The 22,392-nt window shown below is 45.4% G+C and overlaps 2 protein-coding genes across 2 annotated transcripts; one reads left to right on the top strand and one right to left on the bottom strand.

The window, feature by feature from the left end:
- The first annotated feature begins 2,288 nt into the window (after window positions 1-2,288).
- On the top strand, window positions 2,289-19,087 carry LOC105033232 (cytochrome P450 81Q32). The gene is made up of 2 exons (XM_010907939.4): window positions 2,289-3,247; window positions 18,148-19,087. The coding sequence occupies exons 1-2, from the start codon at window positions 2,357-2,359 to the stop codon at window positions 18,772-18,774; spliced, it is 1,518 nt and encodes a 505-aa protein (XP_010906241.1). The 5' UTR covers window positions 2,289-2,356; the 3' UTR covers window positions 18,775-19,087.
- Window positions 19,088-21,501: 2,414 nt separating this feature from the next.
- LOC105033270 (pollen-specific protein C13-like) lies at window positions 21,502-22,359 on the bottom strand. Its single transcript, XM_073260122.1, has 3 exons — window positions 22,282-22,359; window positions 21,957-21,969; window positions 21,502-21,839 (listed from the first exon to the last, which is right to left on the bottom strand). Exons 1-3 carry the CDS (start codon window positions 22,357-22,359, stop codon window positions 21,502-21,504), a joined length of 429 nt encoding a protein of 142 aa, XP_073116223.1.
- Window positions 22,360-22,392: the final 33 nt, after the last annotated feature.

Here is a 22,392-nt window from a genome sequence, read left to right as displayed (position 1 = left end):
CTCGATCATAGAGCATATTTATAACTCTAGACAGCCTGTGTAAAGTCAGATGTGAGTTTTTCAAGCAGACGCAATGGAAGCGACTGGACTATTTAACTCAGGTTAGGCATTGAGAAAGTGTCTAGACTAAGATCCATATGGTGTCCTTTATTTTTTTATGAGTGACACGACCATGTTTATAGGATGACATCATAGCATACGCATCATACCGTATGTGCTAGAAGCTGACTGATAGTGGGAGTGATGAATAAATCCCTTCTTCATCACTATGCAAGCCCCGATGATTGTTTAGACTTGATTCGATGTATATCTTTATTGACCTAAGACTATGTTATGAAGAGGAAGCTCAATGACAACTACTTTAGCATATTACTTAGGGTTATAGAATGATATAGCCCAGTAGTGTATGTTTAGAAAAGCGATTGAGTTAAATTGAATCGACATGAGGGCTTAAAAAATATCATCTAATATTGCACATGGTATTGTGACTCATAGTCCAGATGGCTTAGTTAGTTTTGTTCTGATAAAGTTATGAGTACATTACTCGTGATGTTTAAGCATCGCTTGTTATGAGAGATTCAAGGTGCTTAATCTTATGGATATAGATGATCTGAGATATATGAGATGCTTCTAAGTTGATGTACATTGTTAGTTTTGGTGATGACTTAATAATGCACTCCTCTTTGTTCACATGCTTCCTGTTATATCACATGTCCCATTTCTCGCATAAGGAGATAAGCAGATCGAAGATTTGGAGAGCCTGTATACGAGGATGACATCTTCTCTATATGAGTGAGTGGGAGATGTTGATAATATTAAAGAGTCCACCCATATGGAAATTAGACCCGTATCTTATAAGGTTATCAAATACAAGATTAAATTAACATTAAGCTCTATCTTTTGTAAGATAGAGTTTGAGTTTGAATTTTGAGTTCAAATTTGAGTTTGAATTTTGAGTTTGAATCAACTATTAGATAGTTATCCCAACTCTATAAATAGAGTATTCTCTCATTTGTTGGAGAGAACACATAGAAACGTAAAACACTCTCCCTCTCCTAATAGTAAGAAAAGGCTCTCTCTTCATTTAGCTCTCTCCAAGGCCATTTAGTTCTCTCCAAAGCCATCACCGATGATGCCTTGGGATTTGAAGACGTGGAACTACAAGAGGGGACCGACTCTAGTAGCCATGGAACTACAAACGGGGACCGACTCTAGTAGCCGCCCCGACAACCTTGGTAGAGAAAGCATGTGTAGGAGCATCGAGGATCCGGACCATGTGTGCAAAAGATTGTGTGAGCTCAGAAAGGCTATAGCAATACCCTGGTTCAGATCTGGGCTTCTCTTCGTGGGTATTTGCAAGAGGTAACCTTAAATCTTCTACTGTGCTTATATGTGATCTATGTGATTCACATGTCATACTCATGCATAAATATTCTACATTAACCATAGCAACGGTTCTGGATTAAAAAATTACAGATTAAAAAATTACAAACCGTTAATTTTGATTTTGATTATGCTTTCAATGATTCTTCATCCAAAACTTAGTCTGATCTGAAGTCTAATCCAAAATCAAACATACTTGATATTTAATATCCTTAAAGGGTGTTTGGTTAGAGGGAGTTGGGATATGGAATGAAAATTCTAACTATTTGGCTAAGAAGAGTTTTATTCGATTTTGATTCCATGGCAGAATGGTCAAATCCTCCTAAAGTCCAATTCTAGCTCTCTACTAAAATTCAAATCTGCATTCTGATTTTGATTTAGTTATGAATGAAATGCTTTAGGAGACATAGTCATTTCGATTCATATTCTAATTCATTCCGACTCCGATTATAATTACGAACCAAAAACCTCTTGATATCTTCTATATTTAGTATAAATCTAAATTACTAACTCTACGAGAATGGATACGTATTTTTAAATATATTTATTAGATGAATCAATATGAATTATATTATAAAAATTATAGATGATATATTTAATTTAGTTATATATATATATATATTATGAATAAATAAAAATAAAATAATTTTTGGTTTTTTTATTTTGATATGATTCTCTTTCACGATTATTATAAATTTTTATTTTTAAAAGTTGATCGTTTTTGCTTTTCATTGTCGAAAGCGGCAGTAAATTTTTTTAAAATTTTTATAATTTTATAAAAAATACGGATCCTCTATGGTACCATGATGGTGTACGCACCATCACGCGCGCCGTCCATCGCACCAAACCCATCCCGTTGACTTCTTTGGAGCTCATTCGGCTCCAGCAAATGAAAACAAACCAATGCATTATTTCTCCTTGCAGAAACCATCGAAATAAATGAACGCCCGGAGAGATCACAAACCAAACCACCATGGATCTCATCCGCTACCTGGCCATCTTCTTCGCAATTCTCCTCCTCCTCTTCACCCGACTCGGCCGAGGCAAGAACTCGCCACCTTATCCTCCCTCTCTCCCCGTACTCGGCCATCTCCACCTCCTAAAAAAACCCCTCCACCGCTTCCTCGCCGCTCTCTCTGCCCGCTACGGCCCAATCATCTCTCTGCGCCTCGGATCCCGGCCCGTCCTCGTAATCTCCTCGCCCGATGCCGCGGAGGAATGCTTCTCCAAGAACGATGTCATCTTCGCCAACCGCCCCCGCTTCCTCGCCGGGAAACACCTCGGCTACAATTACACCACCATCGTGTGGGCTTCCTACGGCCACCACTGGCGGAACCTACGAAGAATCGCCACCGTAGAAATCTTCTCAACAGCTCGACTCCACTCCTTCTCCGGTATACGGAGAGAGGAGGTCATGGTCTTGGTTAGACGACTCGTTAGCGACTTTAACGACGAGGACGGGTATCGGAAGGTGCAGATGAAGAAGACGTTCTTCGAACTAACGTTAAACGTGATGATGAGGATGATCGCCGGAAAGAGGTATTATGGGGAGGATGTAGAGGACTCAGAGGAGGCCAGGAGGTTCCAAGAGATTGTGGAGGAGACGTTTGCGTTGAGTGCCACCACGAATCTTGGCGACTTCCTGCCGATCCTCCGATTCCTGGATTATCGAGGGGCGGAGAGGAAGCTGAAGAGGTTGCAGGAGAAGAGGGATGCCTTCATGCAGGGCCTGATTGATGAGCATAGAAGAGGTGATCATGGAGGAGGGGAGGGAAGAAGGAAGACTATTATTGATGTATTGTTGTCTCTCCAACAAGGTGATCCTGAATACTATACGGATGAAATTATCAAAGGGGTTCTTGTGGTAAGTAACACCTTCACAAATTAACTATCAGATTTTGTGACAGAATTGATAGTTTCCATCAACAGCATATATACTATTTGAATTAGTGGAAAATTCTCCAATTGTTTTGGATTTTTTCTTGGATGAAATTTCTATTCTTTTGAATCGAAGTGGTATATATTTATGGTTCAGTTATCAAAAAAATTTGCATGATTTTTCTAATAGTATTTGCAAGCTTTTGATTTCATAGATACTCATGGTTTATCTTTTTTTTTTTTTTGAGGGAGATATTATGGTGGTTGAAGCCACTTGAATTTTATTAAAAAAAATTTTTGGGTGGGAACTTGTCCTGATCGTACATTTTTGCTTAGCAAATGGAGGTTAGGATCAAATATTGGATGGTCCGCCACCAACCCTCCTCCTCTCAAAAGAGGGGGAAAAAAGGAAAATAAGAAGAAGAAGAAGCCTTGTAACCAAGAGAATCCCTTTTTTTTTTTTTTTTTTTTTTTTTTTTTCCCGGTAAGAAACCAAGAGAATCTTTAGAGCCGGAGATAAGTTTGAACAAGTCCAGCATAGACGTTTCTTCCCAACCTCAAAAGAAGGGCCTCTTAGCAAGAGACGAATTGGGGTAGTCCCGGTCCCTAAAAATCCGTTTTGGCAGAAGACCACCTCGTCTTCTTGCTCCAGATAGTCTTGAGACCTGAAAAGATGCCCTTTTGTGCTCAACATCTTAGTCTTAGAAGTAGAGAAAATTTAACACCAGTACTTTGTTTAGTTGTCTTCTTATCTTTAGCCCTTTACATAGCATTTTATGATTAGTTCAGAGGCACCTACATGTAGATTTTCTTTGCGCACTTAGGTAGATTTTATACACATTATGGGGCAAGGATTAAATGTAAAATGAATATTGAAATCAAAGACTATTCGGAAATTTCATTCCAAAGAACTGAACATAAGGCAGACAATCTAGAGTACTGGACCATCACCTTGCCCTTAAAAATATATATGGCAGTATATATAGTTGGTGGTAGCCCACAATCTCGTGATTGAAGAGGGAAAGGAATTACATGAACCACTAAACGGGCAGTGCTACCTGTTGGGATATACAGGCTGACCCCTATACGTCGATTTATCCTCGAAACGGTCTGACCGACGTCCGACTCTACCCACCGGACGGACAGACGACTCCGACAATAACTGCCGACAATATCCGACCAAAGGTATACCGGTCAAACAGGCCAATACTGTTTTCAACCGATCGAGCGATCGAACCAATATCACTGACTCACTGTCGGGGGTGGCAGCCGACATCTGACTTCCACAAGGCACCAGATCAGCCGACGGCATTTTCGAGTCATCATCCGATGTCCCGACAACCAAATACCGACATATAGTCGGTCAGCCCGTCCAAACATCGTACCACCGTCATGGGCTGTTGTCCTGCCAAGGGCATGCTGTACGACCGCCCTGGGGCGTTGTCCTGCGAAGGATATGGGTTAATTCTAATGACTTGACAACCCATGATGATTTGATAGCCCCCGACGATTTGACAACTCCCCAATTGTCTACACCATTAATGGCAGGACCATACCGCATTCTACTATAAGACGGGGTAAGGCAACGATTTTGGTAAGCTCTCTCTCTCTCTCGCTGAGCCCCTGATTTTTTCACTGTTGCCTAGTCTCCTCTCTGACTTAAACATCGGAGGGTCTCCGTCGGAGACATCTCCGGTCAGTGAGAATTTTTCTTGCAGGTGCGCGTTCCCGGCGATCAAGCGACGAGGGGATTGGCCGCAACAGATTTGGCGCGCTAGGTAGGGGTCGTCGGCCGCGGCGGCGGTAAGACAGCGAGCTTCATAGAGTTTGAAAAATCTCTCGAGATAATAAAAATCAGGACTCAGCGATCGAGAGCTACCAAATCGGCGAGGTACTCTTTTCATCGGAAAGAGGCCCCTCCTTTACCCTCCATGGCGAAATCCGGCTCTCCGCATCCTGTGGTGACCACGGAGGCACAGATTGCGATGATCGTGCGACAAATAACTGTTCTGACGGATGCGGTCAAAAACCTCCAACAACAACCAACTCAGTTGCCGCAACCGCCGGCGGAATAACCGACGGCGCATCCGATGCCATCCAGAAGTAGCCGTCGACGCCCGCATCAACTTCCATCTCCTCCTCAGGAGCAACCATCTCAGCACTCCCACCGAGAAGGGGGGAGGCGGTCACGGTGCGACACCCATCAGTCTCGGCGTCCCTCTCCTTTCCAGCTGGAGTGAGTGAGGAAGGAGAAGCGGCCGCGGACACCGTCCGCCTTCCTCTCAAATTCGTCGGGAGGTTCGACCCCTGGAATTTCTCAACACCGACGGTTGGACGACTACGAACGTAAGTTCGAAGAAATCGACCATCGACTTGTCCAGCTCCAGGTGGATGGTCAGAAGTCTTCAAACGACGTCGACTTTCGGACCACCCAACCTCTCTCCCGATTTATCCTCGACGAACCAATCCCTAATCGGTTCAAGATCCCTAGTCGGCTTGTCCAGCTCCACCGACCCAGTTGACCATCTGGAGAGCTACAAGGCACTCATGATAATTCAAGGGGCAACCGATGTCCTCTGCATCGGCTTCTCCGCCACACTTCGTAAAGCTGCCAGGGCCTGATACTTCGGCCTCTGCTCAGGAGGTATCCACTCCTTCGGATAGCTCGAGCATTCTTTCGTAGCCCATTTCAGCACCAGTCGAAAATCGTTACGAACCTCGGACAGTCTTTTCTCCCTCAAGCAAAAAGAAAATGAGACACTCTGATATTTTGTGGCCTGATTCAACGCGGCCACACTTGAGGTTTGGGACCTCAACGAAGACATGGCTATCTCAGCCATGAAGAGGGGGCTAAGGGGGTCCCGATTCACATATTCCTTGGATAAGATCCTCCCCCAGACATATGTCGAATTGCTGGAGTGCACGTACAAATACATGCACGCGGACGAAAGAGCTTCTGACCGGTGCTTGACCGAGAGCAAGGGCCAGAAGGAGAAGCGAAAGAAAAATCAGGCTCCTGCTGAACTCAGCAGACCCCCGACCGATAAACGGGTCTCGCCCCGACAATGGAGCCCGAGATCGCCCCGACGGCAGAGTCCGAGACCGACGCATCGTAGGTATGACTCCTACACCCCTCTCTCCACTCCTCGTGCGCAGATCCTGATGGAGATCGAAGGAGCGAAATATCTGCGACGGCCTCCGCCTCTGAAGGCAAAGGGCCGCGACCGAAGAAAATACAGTCGATTCCATCAGGGCCACGGTCACAACACCGAGCAATGCATCCAACTCAAGGATGAAATAGAGGCCCTCATACGATGAGGATATCTTGAAAAGTATCGAAAGGACCCGCCGACTCGACCCCTTTCCGACCGACGATCCCAACCGACTGAAGAGGCAGCAAAGAATCAGCCTATTACCGGAGTCATCAACATAATCTCCAAATGACTGGACCGAGGGATGACTACTGAAGGGGAGTCGACGAAGAAGCCACGCCAAGATGATGTAATCATTTTTACAGATGAAGATGCTTGGAGAATCCAAACTCCCCATGATGACGCTGTTGTTGTCTCGGCAACAATAGCGAATTATGATGTAAAAAAGATTCTTGTTGATAATGGAAGCTCGACTAATATTTTGTTTTACTCGATCTTCTTTCGAATGCGACTGTCGACTGACCGACTCAGGAGAGTCTCTACGCCCCTAGTAGGTTTCGTCGGGGATGCCATCGCAGTGGAAGGAAAAATTGCTCTTCCTGTGACAGCTGGGGCCGAACCACGACAAAGCACCGTCTACTTGACCTTCACGATCGTCCGAGTACCTTCAGCCTACAATGCCATACTTGAAAGATCCGGACTAAACGCTCTCAGAGTAATAGTCTCGACATATCACTTGCTGGTCCGATTTTCGACTAAAAATGGAGCTGGAAAAATGTGCGGGGATCAACGGCTCACTCGGTGATGCTTCCAAATCTCAACTCAAAATAATAAATCAAAGAATTTCTTATCAGTCGATAAGTTGGACCAACGGAAAGAGGAGGAACAGGGTGAACCGACTGAATAGCTGATTTTCATCCCGATGGCAAAGAATCCTGAACAGGTGATTTGGGTCAGGTCGCAATTGTCCGACCCGGAGCGACAGCAGCTGATAGAGCTATTGAAAGCCAACGCTGACATATTCGCTTGGTCGGCAGCGGATATGTCTGGCATTCCTTCAAAAATAATGACTCACTGACTCAACATCGCCCCTGGCATGAGGTCGGTGAGATAGAAGAAACGGTCTTTCGCCCCCGAAAGACAGAAGGCCATCGATGAGGAAGTAAACAAACTACTCGAGATGGGTTTCATTAGAGAAACCATATATCCCGACTGGCTCGCCAATGTCATCATGGTGAAGAAAGTCAACGAAAAGTGAAGGATCTGTATCGACTATACCGACCTGAATCGAGCCTGTCCGAAGGACAGCTTCCCACTGTCAAAGATCGATCAACTGGTGGATGCGACATCCAGTCATCGACTGCTCAGCTTCATGGATGCCTTTGTCGGATATAACCAGATCCGGATGGCGTCCGAGGATGAAGAGCATACGACCTTCGTGACCATCAAGGGCCTTTACTGTTACAGAGTGATGCCCTTCGGTCTGAAGAATGCCGGAGCCACCTACCAGTGACTCGTCAATAAGGTCTTCAAAGCTCAAATCGGACGCAACATGGAGGTGTACGTGGATGACATGCTGGTGAAGAGCGCACAAGCTTCAAATCACATCCAAGATCTGGAAGAAATTTTTCGCACGCTTCGACGACATCGGATGATGCTAATGTTGGGAATAGTGTCCCAAAGCCAATCGTCAGTCTGTTGATGGTTGTGCTCATTTTTGTATATGTACATGAATTATGAATTAATAAAAATTATTTTGATATTTTTTATCACAAAATATTTCATCTTCTAATGAACTCCTATGTTGTGGTGAAGTCCTTAGGACTATTTAGACTCGACAAAAGATGATTTATCGTTTAGTCCTTAAATCTGTTCGCGATCAAATGATACATTGTTACTAAGGACGACAATGTTTATCAAGCATAGATCGTTGTGTGCCATATAGGTTGGTTGTCCTCTTAACCAATGAGTGTGGAGACACTGGTATGGCATACAGGTGAGATGTAAGGGTACATCTGTACTGAACATGACCGACTCCGGAGCTATTTCTGCTGTCAAGTTTGCTCCGATGGAATATGGATATAAATGTCCCTCTGATCTGAGACCGCCATGGTGACTTGCAAGCAACTCACTGCACTTAGGTATTGGACTACCTGAATTTCTAATTCAGTGACGGAAGGCTGCTGGGTGTAGTCAAGTACTTGACTTGTCGGTGCATGTGTCAAGATGGGATTGACCACTCCAGTTCAGGAGCTGTGTATAGTCATATTTCAATTTAGTAAAATCTTGGCCAGGGTAGTCTTTGTGAGGAGTCACAGTACTGTTTGAGTTGAGCACGATTCGGATGATCTAATCAGGGTTGACAGTTTAACCCTGAGTCATCCTAAACATAGAGGTCAAAAGGATGAATTATACAGTAACCATATTCACGTAGGTTTTGAGTGTTGCGATTGTGATTATTCGACCTATCCGGTCATCGGATACCATTGCTAGATGGTCACTTCGATTAGTACAGGAATTGATTCCTGTGCTGCCGGTTTAGGTTCGAACCTGCGGGGTCACACACATTAGAGGTTCCTATCTGATCTGATGGCTGATGAAGAGTTCTAATGCTCGTGGACTATGAGTCCTACGTGTTTGGGACTCTGTGATCAAGAATCAAAATTCTCTGATCATGAGTTCCATACATTTTGGGTACCGGGGTCAAGAGTCCCACTGGTTTGGGACTCTTCAATCAGGGTTACATATCGATGAATTCTGATGCCCGATTATCCATCGAATTTGGACTCAATATTTATGAGAGGTTTAATTAGTGATTTGATCGTTAATTAACTCAATTTGATTGAGTAATTATTTTTGGATCAAGTCCAATTGAATTGGATTCAGTTGGGTTTGACCCGATTAGGTTAAGAGTTGACCTAATCGTCGAGATGGTTTGGTCCCTGATTTGATCAGGGGTTGGGCTTAATCAATTCCTGATTTGATTAGAATTTTATTGAGCCTAATTAAACCTAATTTAGTTGGGTTTAAATTAGTCTAATTGGGCTTAACTTATTTGGTTCAATTAGGTTGGTTTAAATAATGAAACCACCTTGACCCATTCTCCCTGCGCCACCTCACTTCCACTACGCCCATTTGAATTCACGAGAAGGAAGTTCACATAAATTTTTCCTCATGCAAAGCCCTCCTCATGCCCTACTTTAATATGCCAAATGAGTGGATAAGGATGATTGGTTGGCCATTCAAATTCAAAACAAAGTTTGAATTTGAATGAGCAATCAATCTTAGTGCCTTGACCTTATCCTCTTTTAGCACCCCATTTATTACACGAGAAAATATTTCTCATGAAATCACTCATGCACAAATTAAGCCACGCCCTCCTCTTCTCACGTCCTTAGTGGATAGGGATAAATTAGTTTCCATTTGAATTCAAAATTTGATTTGAATTCAAATGTGCAATTACTCATCTTTATCCTCTCACATGGATAAGACCTTGGTTGTTGTTTTAAAAGGAGGAGAAGAGTGGGGCATGTGAAAAAAAAAATTTGAAGAGAAAATCTGGGTGTGAGGAATCCTTGTGTGCAAGGTGAAGGTCTATATCCTTCCGAGAGAAAAAGAAAGAAAAGAAAGAAAAAGTGTGCGTAGGATTTCAGTGAGTTCTTCAGGGTTTCAGTCTGGAGTTCGGGAAGTAAGAAGGTGAGCTACGAGTGTCATGAGCCCACCAAATTTTAGAGAGATCTTCAACATCCTCTCAAACATGTTTGCTGACGATCCAGAGTATTTGAAGAATCGACAGACATCAATCGAAGGAGTTCGATCAGCATCGACCGTCGAAAGGGCTCTACAACGAGCTAGCACTCGTGAGGAGTCGATCAGATCGGAAGCTTCGTGTGGATGATCCACAGAGGCCAGACATACTGTGTGACTGCATCGCATCGATCAGATTTTTCTGACGATAATCAGATTACGACGATCTACTATCCGCACAAAGGTATTGTGTTCTGAACACATTACAGTAAAGTATTTACTGTTCAAATTTGAATTTCAAATTTAAATGCATGCATGCTATATATCATATTTAGATCCTAGTGTAGGATAAATTTTTATTAATTAATTAGATTAATTAATAATTTTTACTGTAAAATAGTGATTTTGAAAAAATTTTAAAATTACTATTTTACCCCTGCATTGAATTTTTCAATAGCTAAATCCGACCAAGTGCACCTTCGGGGTGACTTAGAGAAAGTTTCTCGAGTTTTTCATTTCTCAATGCGGAATTGAGGCCAATCTCGAGAAGATAAAGGCGATTATCGACATGCGGCATCCGAATACTAAAAAGAAAGTACAGTAGCTCAATAGAAGGATCATCGCACTCAGCCAATTTATTTCTCGGTCAGCTGAGAGATGTCTCCCGTTCTTCAAAACCCTGAGGCAGACAAAGGACTTCTCTTGGCCGAATGAGTGCCGGCAAGCCTTCGAAGATTTGAAGAAATATCTGACTTCTTCACCCCTGCTTGTAAAGCCAGAGGTTGGAGAAATATTGTACCTTTACTTGGTTACCGCCCCAGAGGTAGTTAGTTCGGTACACATCTGGAAGAACGAGAGCCGAATTTACCAACCTATATATTATACCAGCAAAGTGCTCCACGAAATCGAAACTCGGTACTCAAGAGCAGAGAAAATGATATTTGCCTTGGTCATATCAGCGCAACGACTCCATCCGTATTTTCAAGTGCACGCCATCGTGGTCCTCACCGACCAACCCCTGAGGGCGATCCTGCATCGCCCCGACACATCAGGACGACTGACGAAATGAGCGGTGAAGCTGAGCGAGTTCGACATCTAGTATCGACCGTGACCTGCTTTGAAAGCTCAAGTTCTGACCGACTTCATTGCGGAATGCCCAACAACCGACCAAATATCGGAAAACGGGAGCTCCAAAGAAGCTGCAACCTCTGAATATAACCCCGGGTCAACCTGGGTATTACACATAGACGGAGCTTCTAATGCTCAAGGGAGCGGGGACGGGCTCCTGCTTACCAACTCGAAGGGAGTAGTTATTGAGTACGCCCTCCGGTTCAACTTCAAAGCCTCTAATAATCAAGCTGAGTATGAAGCACTTCTCACTGGCTTGAGAGTGGTGAAGGAGCTCGGGATCGACAACCTTAGAGTCTTCTCCGACTCCCAGCTGATTGTAGGGCAAGTCAGAGGCGAATTCGAAGTGCGGGATCCGACCATGGTAAAATATTTTCAAAAAGTGAGAGATCTCGTGACGCACCTCAAGTATTTCGAGATCTTCCATATTCTCAGGATGGAGAATGCTCGGGCTGACGCACTCTCCAGGCTTGCAACATCCGCCTATGGCGCTTTGGGTCGAACACTCGTAGAGAGTCTCGAGCAACCGAACGTCGACAAGACTGAGGAGGTGCTACAACTGACGACCGAGCCAAGCTGGATGGATCCGATCGTTCAGTATCTGACTGACGGAACCAACCCCGAAGACCCCGCGAAAGCCAAGCGACTTCGGTAGACGACCTCCCAATATGTAATGATGGACGGACGACTCTACAAAAGGTCATTCTCCCTTCCCTTGCTAAAGTACCTGAGACCGACGGACGCGGACTACGCACTCAGAGAGGTGCATGAAGGGATCTGCGGAAGTCACCTGGGGGGCAAATCTCTGGCCTATAAAGTCCTATGACAAGGTTACTACTGGCCCACCATGAAGAAAGATGCGGCTGATTTGGTTCGGAGGTGTAAGCCATGTCAAAAAATGCCAACATACAACACCGGCCCGCCAACCAGCTGACTTTCATTGTCGCCCCGTAGCCCTTCGCCCAATGGAGAATCGACATACTCGGCCCTTTCTCTCTGGTGTCTGATCAAAGAAAGTTCATAGTCATCGCAATCGACTACTTTACCAAGTGGGTGGAGGTCGAACCCCTGGCGCAAATCACCGAGCGTAAGATGGAAGACTTTATCCAGAAGTCCATCATCTCCAGATTCAGACTGCCATACACTATCATCACCGACAATGGACGATAATTCGACAACCAAGACTTCAGAGAGTTCTGTGCAAGATTTCATATCATGCAGAAGCTGATCTCGGTCAGGCATCCACAGTCCAACGGAGAAGTCGAAGTAATCAACCGAACCATTTTGCATGGATTGAAGACTCGACTGAATGAATCCAGAGGCCTCTAGGTCGAGGAATTGCACTTAATCCTGTGGGCGTACCGAACGACACCCCATATTCTGACTGGAGAATCTCCTTTCAATTTGACCTATGGGACGGAGGCAATGATTTCACTCGAGATCGGGCAACCATCGACTAGAGTTGAGCGGTACTGTGAGCCAGGCAACTCTGAGTGTCGGAGAGCTGACTTGGACCTCTTATCCGAGCTCCGATGCGAGGCTCAACTCCGCATGGCTTCCTACCGATAAAGAGTGGCCCGATACTACAATGCTAAAGTTAAACCAAAGTTTTTCAGACCTGGAGACTTGATTTTAAGGAAGGCGGAAGTCTCGAAGCCTCTGGATCAAAAAAAATTATCCCCAAACTGGAAAGAACCCTACAAGATAGCGGACACCTGCAGGTCGGGCACCTACCAACTTGAGACCCTGGAAGGGACGATCATTCTCCGAACTTGGAATGCCGACAATCTAAAATTATACCATCAGTGAATTCTGTATGTCCTTGTTCAGAATACAGCTCAATTTCAAAACTCCAGAGTCAACAAAGTTCGGCTCTCCACCGTAGGTCGGCCCTCGTCAGAAGTACGAGTCCTGATGCCCCAACTTGGACCCAACGATTCGTTCAGAACCTACGGCCCGATCGTCGACGACACATCAAACTCTTACGAAAACCTTCTGCCTACACTAATGGAAGGCCAGCGCTGGCGATGAAACCTCTCTAAGTTGAAGCCGCGCTCCTTCCACAGTCGACTCTCGATCAGCGCGGCTGGCTAACTTGCCGACTTGGCTTCGACTAAGAAGGATAAAATGCTAAGACGACCGAGGTCGTACTTGCAACATACCAACTTGGTCATGATCGATTGAAGGATATTCGGCTTGCCACCGTTTATCATACATCACGACGTATACGTCCGACCAAGGGCTGGGCAACGGATATTCGACTTGTCATCGTTATCCTAACCGAATACGTCGGACACTACTCGACTATCAGGTTTCATGGAATGATCGTGTCAATAAGCTACGTTTGGAGATTGGTCAACATCTGGCTCGACGTGCACGCCCGACCAAGGTCTGGGCGATGGACACTCGACCTACAGTCAACATCCAAGCTAACTGCATCGAATGACTCTCGACCATCGGATCCTACACAATCTGTATGACAGTCAGGATGCCGGTCTGCGATCGGGGTTCGCTCTGCCCTTAGCATGGCGCACACTACTGACTACCTTGATCAACTACGCTGCATCCCACCGAACGTCCTAATGAGGCATGTCGGATCTACGACCTATACCCTCGGAGATGTCTCGGTGAGACATACATTTTGAACCACATGTAGGAAAAAAATTGAAAAGTCTTCGATTTCATTTAATTAAAGTTAGACTTATAAAATTGGGCTGAAGCTCGATTGCAAGTATCAAAGGCAAAACAAAAATAAAATAAAAATAATGGAGCAGATACTCTGACTACTCGTTGGAACCGACTTCCTGGATCGGGAAGGGTTCGGAAGCGACCGGTGCACCCGCTCGAGTCGGAGTGGGATCGGAGGTTGGAGCCACCTCACCTTCGGTAGCTCGTTCCACCGGCCCAGGGACGACCTCCTCCGCAGCCATCTGATCCTCCGGTATTGGGTCGGCCTCCTCCTCTGCGGCTTGGTCCTCCGACCCCGAAGGGACGATGCTGCTCAGGTCGAGTTCTGAGTATAGTCTCTGAATTGCATCCCGGGCGTCCTCGTACCCCACTCGGTAGGAGGTGAAGCCACTCTCGAGAAGCTCCTCCCGGTACTCGTCTGAGCCGCAGAAGTCCTCCACCGCCCGGCTCAATGCCTCTTTAGCCGACTCTGCCTCCGTCTTCACTATGTCGGCATCGGCTTGGGCGGAGGACAGGTTCTTCTCAGCCTTAGCCAAATTTTTCAGGCTGATCCGAAGTTGTTCACGTTCGGCCTCGAGCTCACTAATGCAGCCATCCCGCTCACGCCGCAGTCGATGAACGGAATGGATCTTGCGCTTGGCCTGCTCGCGGGCTGACTGAAGTTCGACCTCTGAGGCAGCCAGGCCGTCGGTGAGTCGGAAAATCTCCTCCTCGAGCCTGGCCTCGTGGTCGACCGACAGCTTCAGCTGTTCCACCAGCATCACCTTCTCGGCTTCGACGATTTTCGCCCTATCCTTCCAGGCCGTCCGGATGTCGCCAAACCTCCGGTACCCGACCTCCAACTCAGACATGTTGTAGATCAGCTGCAAGTAGAAGGCCGATCGTCAAAAAAATAAAATGATGAAAATAATAATGGAGAGGAAAGAAAAAGAAGAACTCACTTCAATCATGGTTGGGTAGAATAAAGAGAGCATCTCGGTCACCTGCCGACTCTTCAAGAGCTCCCGATCAGCCGGGAGAATGGTTGCCTGACACAACCTCCTGGCCAAATTGTGGTTGGCCAGGGCCGATGCTTTCTCGGAAACCTGAACGTCGGACAACGCGATACGATCCGCCAACCTTGAGTCGTCCATCGACGCCATCGGAGCCTTCCTCCGATCAGTCGCCCAGGCCCAAAGATCAGAGAAAGATGGAAAGCTTGAACTCGACTGAGTTCCTCCTGAGGGGACGACGGGAGCCACCGTAGGTCGTTCGGGCTCTCATGCTTCGACCCAACCTCTTCTACAGGCGAGGTCATCGATACTCCTTCGGCTACCCCCTCCGCCGCCCCTTCCTCGGATGGTGCCTCGAGTGGCACCGCCGACACCGATAAGGCGATGACTGGTTCAAAGCCCGACGCTCGATCGGTGTCAGGCTATGCAGTCGCCATCGCAACGGCAGTCGGGGATGATGTTTGGGGCATCTTGGGTGGCCGCGAAGGTCCGACCCTGGGTGCCGGTCTCTTCCTCACCACGTGCTGCCGAATGTCGGTATCTGTTAGTCTTACTCTCGACGTCATGCTTGCAATTTCAACGAAAGATTAGCACAAGTCGAAAGACAGATAAAAAAGTCAAAAGACGACCGACAGACCGAACTGTACCTAAGTGGGGAACCGAACTTAGACTGGCGTCATAGAGAGCTTGCTCGGTGACGAGCTCTCTCTGTTTCGGCACCGACATATCCTTCAGTCGGTGAAAATCTTCTCGATCTTCTATCTCCACTCGACTGTTTTTGTTCGGCTAAGTTCGGGGGTCGCCCCAGCGAGAAGGAAATCCCCAGGGTAGCGAAGAAGAAGCGAAGAAAAATTGATTCTTCCACCCGTGGATCGACAATGAAAGACCGGTAATGAATGAAAGACCCTTTCGGGGATTGAAGAACCACCACCCTCAGGCTTTTGGATGGAGTCGAAGGATGAAGAACGTCCGAAAGAGAGAGATGCGGGGAAAGGTCGGCAAGAGCCGACACGACAAAGTGGAGTTGATTATTAATCGGACTAAGTTCGGCGCCAGTTGCACCGGGCAAAGCCCATAATAATCCAAGACATTCCGGATGAACTCCAGAATCGAAAAGCGAAGACCAGCCCGAAGATCCTCAACATAAAAGGCCACCTGGCCCGGAGGTGGGTTGTTAACCCGACCCTCAGCCCCAGGGGCAAAAAGTCAAAACTACTCCGGGATACCATATTATTCCCTAAGCCGTTCGACGTTCGGCCTCGAAAGTGAAAAAGCCTCTGCCTCCAGGGTTGACCGGGAATCATCGGTTGGGTTCCTCGACTGACTTCCTCGAAGAGAGGTTCTAGCCATAACGCTAGCCCCAAGAAAAGAGACTAAAAAGAAAAATGCAAAGGGAGCGAAGATGCAAAGGGACAAGAATGAAAAGCTTCGAGAAGAGCTTTCAAAGAAGAAGGACGGAAACAGCTACTTGGGACTAGAGGACAACTCGACAGGGCCTTAGCGTCAGAAACAGGGCAGTAAAACGTGAAGCTTTGGATATGAGTGGCCGTATATATATAAGGCCCTTCGACGGTCGAGTTGAAAGTGCGTCGAACGAGGATTTTTTGGATGTTGACACGTGGCAGTGCCTGGGCCCTTCCTCGATCCGACGGTTCGACGCACCTGTCCCAGATCGAGCCACGTCACCTCCATCCGCGCGAATGGTTCCGACCCAATAGCCCCCCGATGCGTGGCGAAAAAACCACGTCTCGAAACTAATTAACCGACGGTGGTTTGCGTTTCCGATGAGACGTCTGACGTCGGATCGTCTATTGGTACGATCGACAGAGTCGGAACATAACGTGATGGAAAATCACTCCTTTCACCAGAAACCGTCGCCCATGTGGTAACGCGGGCCAACACGACATCAAACTCAGGAGTGAGGGGGCAACTATTGGGATATACCGGCTGACCCCTATACGCCGATTTATCCTCGAAACGGTCCGACCGACGCCCGACTCTACCCATCGGACGGACAGACGACTCCGACAATGACTGCCAACAATATCCGACCAAAGGTATGCCGGCCAAACAGGCCAATACTGTTTTCAACCGGCCGAGCGGCCGAATCCATATCACCGACTCACTGTCGGGGGTGGCAGCCGACATCCGACTTTCACAAGGCACCAGATCAGCCGACGGTGTTTCTGAGTCATCACCCGACGTCCCGACAACCAAATACTGACATATAGTCGGTCAGCCCGTCCAAACGCCGTACCACCGCTATGGGCTGTTGTCCTGCCAAGGACATGCTGTACGACCGTCATGGGGCGTTGTCCTGCCAAGGATATGGGTTAATTTTAATGACTTGACAACCCAGGACGATTTGATAGTCTCCGACGATTTGACAACTCCTCAGTTGTCTACACCATTAATGGCGGGACCATACCGCATTCTATTATAAAACGGGATAAGGCAATGGTTTTGGTAAGCACTCTCTCTCTCGCTGAATCTCTGATTTTTTCATTGTTGCCTAGTCCCCTCTCTGACTTAAGCATCGAAAGGTCCTCGTCGGAGACATCTCCGATCAGTGAGGATTTTCCTTACAGGTATGCGTTTCCGACGATCAGACGATGAGGAGATTGACCGCAACACTACCAAAGATCATTTTCTTTGTTGCCGCCTACCTGGACCTCCCTTGTCACATCATCCTTGTCCCCCCTCCTACCACAATTCTGAAAGATTTTTTTTTCTCAAAAAAAGAAAGTATATTCTTTCGGAAGATCGAGCATGGTGCATGTGATAGATTTGGATGTATTTCAACAAATTAAAATTTTTTAACTAGCTAAATCTTTAAACGGATCATTGCAGATTTTAGCATAATAAAATAATGTTTGAATAAATAAATACCAGATTTTTAGGTACCAAAGCAAATGATCCAGGAAATTAAATATCTTGCATATTAGAGTATTTAATTTTCATGCTATCTTTATCACATGACATGGCAGAACCTGATTAGAAGTAATTAAAGAAATTGGAGAACATAACTCCAGTGCTCCCTTCCAATCTTGTGTTGCCATCCATGTCAGTGCTTGAACAAGCTTTTTAGAATAATTGTTCATGAGTACAAGTAATTCTTCTAATGGAATACTCATTTTTTTCTGAATTCTTTCTGAAATTAATGATTACTTGAATTGCAGGTGCTGTTAACGGCCGGCACGGATACTACAGCTGTAACAATAGAATGGGCCATGTCGCTCCTACTGAACCACCCAGAGGCATTGAAGAAGGCCAGAGAAGAGCTCGACCTCCAGGTGGGACAAGACCGCCTCGTAGACGAATCCGACCTCCCCAAGCTCCCATTCCTCCACGCCATCATCAACGAGACTCTCCGGCTCTACCCTCCGGCTCCAATCCTGCCGGCCCACGAGTCGTCGGAGGACTGCATCGTCGGAGGCTACCGCGTGCCGCGCGGCACGGTTTTGCTCGTCAACGCGTGGGCGATCCAGAGGGACCCCAGGCTATGGCCGGAGCCAACCAGTTTCAGGCCGGAGAGGCTTTCGGAAGCTGGAAGGGAGAATGAGCCGCATGGGATGCTGCCGTTTGGGTTGGGGAGAAGAGGGTGTCCCGGCGAGGGCCTGGCCATGCGCGTGGTGGGGCTGGCGCTGGGGGCCTTGGTGCAGTGCTTTGAGTGGGACTGCAGCGGTGAGCCAGTGGATTTGAGCGAGGGAGCAGGGCTCACCATGCCCAAGGCCGAGCCTTTGGTGGCGGGGTATAGGCCGAGGCGGTTTGTGAGGAACCTGGTTGAGGGGAGAGTTGAAGGCTAGAAACTACGGCCAAGCCTGTTTGAACAGTTCGGTGTTCAAGTCGCAAGCAATAACAACTAGCAGGTGGTCCATTTACGACTGCCTGGTCTGTGTCTCTACAGTTTCACTTGAAGCTTTTCTTTGTTTTTTTATCCTTTGGTTTCAGTTACGCTTAAGGAGACAATTGAATTGCATATGTTTTTAAGTTCGAGGTTCTTTTTATATACATTCCAGGTTGCTGGAAGCTTAAGAGTTCAGACCACTTTCAGGTTCCTTGCTGATTTGCTGTCCAGGACTCTTAATGAGGAACCGTAACAAAGCTTTTTAGCTAAAACATGTGCTGATTAGACAAGGATAGAACCTGTTGATGCAAGACTCCAACGTCTGTATAGCTGAAATCGGTCTCCTACCAACTGATGTCTAATGACTAGCTGGAGCTTCTTCTCCGGAGAGAATTTGAAAAGAAAGTTCACACTTACTAGAGATTTTCTAATTGGGAACTCTTGCATGTTTAAATTAGCTGCATTTATTGCTGCAAGACTTCGGATCAGTGCGGTTAAGATTAGTCTCCTATCGACCTGGTGTTTGACGACTGGCTGGAGCTCTTTCTCCTTGGAGAATCTGCAAAAAAAAAAAAAAAAAAAAGTCCACACTCATTAGAGATTTTCTAGTTGAAAACCCTCTTATATTTAAGTCCGTCGGGACTAGAGAATAAGTGAGAAAAAGAAGAGAGTGAGAGGCAAAAAGAGCGCTGTTTCTTTTTATAAAGAGGGAGTAGTCGAACGTTACCAACAAATTTGGTTAAGAAATCAGAAAGTTGCATTCACTAATCTAGAGGTTGTGGGTATCCATTAGGCTCAATATCTATGGGTGCATGATCGAGGACATCAGTTACTTACGTTATCTATAAGTTTTAGACACATCAATTCAACCGATGTGTGCCAAGTTAGAGGAAACCATCCTGATATTTTAGGAGGTTCCATCAAGCTAAATCATCAATTAGGCAGGTCAGTGGTTGGTGAGATCCAGAGATAGATTTTGGTAAAAGCTCAAGCTCAGTCAGATGTATGTTGGGATATCATTCTCAAGATCCAGTTGCATCCAAGCCTAAGGTTGGTGTGCACCCGATGCCAGGTCTTGACAGAAGAACTGTTGGATCATTCAGATTTTTCCATATAATCTTTGTGGTGGAGGCTCCAATGTCAATGAAAGTTCTTCAGCAACAATATGACCTCAATATTGAGTTCTTTAGCCACTTGTGTGATAGTCATGTAAAAATAATTAGCGAGATACTTTCTCATTTGGAGATCGGACTGCTTTCGATATTTAAGTCATTGGTAAATAGTTGAAGTGGATGCTCAATTGTCATTCGAGATCAAGATAATTAATTACTTCCACAATAGGACCATTACAAACAAGTATATATTTGGAGGTTATGATGCCTAAAATATGTTGCTTTTAGAGGATTCCAGATTAATCATTTTATATAGTTCTGATCATTTTTTTTTTTTTTTTGGGAGGGGGGTGGTGTAAGGGTGGATAAACTATATTCATCTAGAGTGAGTATATCCAATATATATCTCAAAGATGAACTAAGATCATGGAGAGATCCTCTCAAAAGATGCCTCCAACATGCACAGTTATATTGGGTGCCATCCCATCTGCAGCTTTGTTTGCCTCTATAAATACATAAGTGGCACAAAGGAACTGTAGTTGCTAGCAAACTTTTGAATGTCCATGAAAAGGGGTTTACCAACCATGATTTTGTTATTAGGTTCTTTCACCTTTTGGTATTTAATTACATTTATGTAAGGACTTAATGGTGATTTGCAGTCACAATAAATTGCAATCTAAAATGGCTCTTTAAGATAAGCAACAAATACATCGAGTAGGGAAAAAAAAATAAAACTAAAAAAAAAAAAAAAATCTCATAACAAAAAGCCAGAGTTCCATTTTTGGTGTTGCTTTTTCTTTTTAAAATTTTTATAAAATAGATTTTCCACTCGCTGCTCTTTTTATTTTTTCTAAAAATAATTCTTCGTATGGTATCTTTTTTGAAAAGAAAGGAGGAAGTAAGAGACTTCCACTGTAGTTATATTATATAGTATAATAGCTGATTACAGAATGCAGAAAACAATGGACTCTGGGATGCAGGTGATGCCCTTGTTGGTGCAAGAGATGCCTTAATCTGGGACAATGTTAAACTGATAATTGGAAATCCTTATGCACGGTACAGCGATTGAGTGCTCCTTTCAAGCGTTTACACGTGTTGGTTGCGACAGAGGCTCAGGAGGTGACGTCGGACTTCAGAAGGCTTGCATATGGTGAAGAAGGTCCATTCACAGTATAACCATGCTATCCGTTGGATAACACCCACTTCAGTTAATGCTTCAAAATTGAATATTCTGTTATTCTTTTCCTTCCAAATACACCAGAGAAACTCACTGCTAGAACGGAGTCCAATTCCTTGATTATGTGCTGGTTTCTTATATTAGGCCTCCAGATATGCCAAAGGTCGAAGATGCTTTCCGAGAAATGCTGAAAATTTGTGCTATCAAGGATTTTGGACCAATTTTTTCTGACAAAAACACAGGCCAACATCAGGTGATCCAGGCTTTTGGACCAAATTTGTGCTCCTTTTTTTGGTAGTATGTCAGCAATAAGCACCCTGTGGTGATAACAAAGCCAGTTAAAGATTTTAACCTTTGGCTATTAGCCTACATAGAAGGAGACCAGATTATATTCTTTTCAAACTTGGACTTCATTCTCATATTGCGGATACATCTTGAGCAGCTGAGCGCAGCCTGCCAAGGCGATATCCCTTTGGAAGCCCAGTGAGTTGGCAAACCTCTTGGTTGATGCAATGCCGTTGTTGTTGGTGAGGAACACACGAGCCCTCTCCCGGCCCTCCAGCGTCTCGGCACAACCCTTCACCGGGCTACTCACGAGCACCGCCTCGCAGGTCTCGTGCTCGTGCTCATCGGCGACAAGAATGTTGTAGGTGCCACTGCGGTCGGTCACGCCGTCGAAGCTGCACGTCTTTGCGCCGGTGGTCCTCGATCGGCATTCTAGTCTCACCTTTGCACCTGCAAAGCACCCAAAAAAAAATAAAAATAAAAAGATGAACATAGGAAAAAAGCATGATTTTATCTTACGACTTCAGAACATGAGCGATTCCGACTTATAGAAGATCTAATTCTCACCTAAACTAAATCCCTGCACACACCGTACTCTATTACTAAGAGAAGTATCTTGTTTTTCCAGTTTAGTTCGCTAAATTTTTCAAAACACCAATACTAAGATAATATTTTTAGTTGGTCGTTAATTTTAATATTTTCAGATTCTATTTTTAGTATTGCTCGATTTAATTATTTTTTTTCTAAATATTATTAAAATTTATATTTTAATAAATTTTTTTATTTTTATATCGAGGTAAGATTGGGACCCATGAATCTCTCCCAGAGGTGGGAGCCTCTCTCTTTCAATCAGCTCATGTTCCATTGATCGACCACCAAATGATGGATTTACCCGTTCGTTATTCAATAGAACCGGGGCGGATGGACCGTGGAGCTTAAGAGGATCCGAATCCGAAGCCAGCAATATCATTCCCCGACGAAACAGTTCAAGAAGGCAAGAACC

Source organism: Elaeis guineensis, chromosome 6 (assembly GCF_000442705.2).
Source record: "Elaeis guineensis isolate ETL-2024a chromosome 6, EG11, whole genome shotgun sequence".
Taxonomy (NCBI): Eukaryota; Viridiplantae; Streptophyta; class Magnoliopsida; order Arecales; family Arecaceae; genus Elaeis; species Elaeis guineensis.
The sequence above is the reverse complement of the archived record's forward strand: the minus strand, read 5'-3'. Positions and strand labels throughout refer to the sequence as shown.

Bases quoted from the DNA above. Each gene is read 5' to 3' on its own strand.
- LOC105033270 (XM_073260122.1), bottom strand. From the start codon at position 22,359: ATGATATTGCTGGCTTCGGATTCGGATCCTCTTAAGCTCCACGGTCCA.
- LOC105033232 (XM_010907939.4), top strand. From the start codon at position 2,357: ATGGATCTCATCCGCTACCTGGCCATCTTCTTCGCAATTCTCCTCCTC. The intron at 3,248-18,147 runs GTAAGTAACACC...CTTGAATTGCAG, and splicing joins TTATCAAAGGGGTTCTTGTG to GTGCTGTTAACGGCCGGCAC.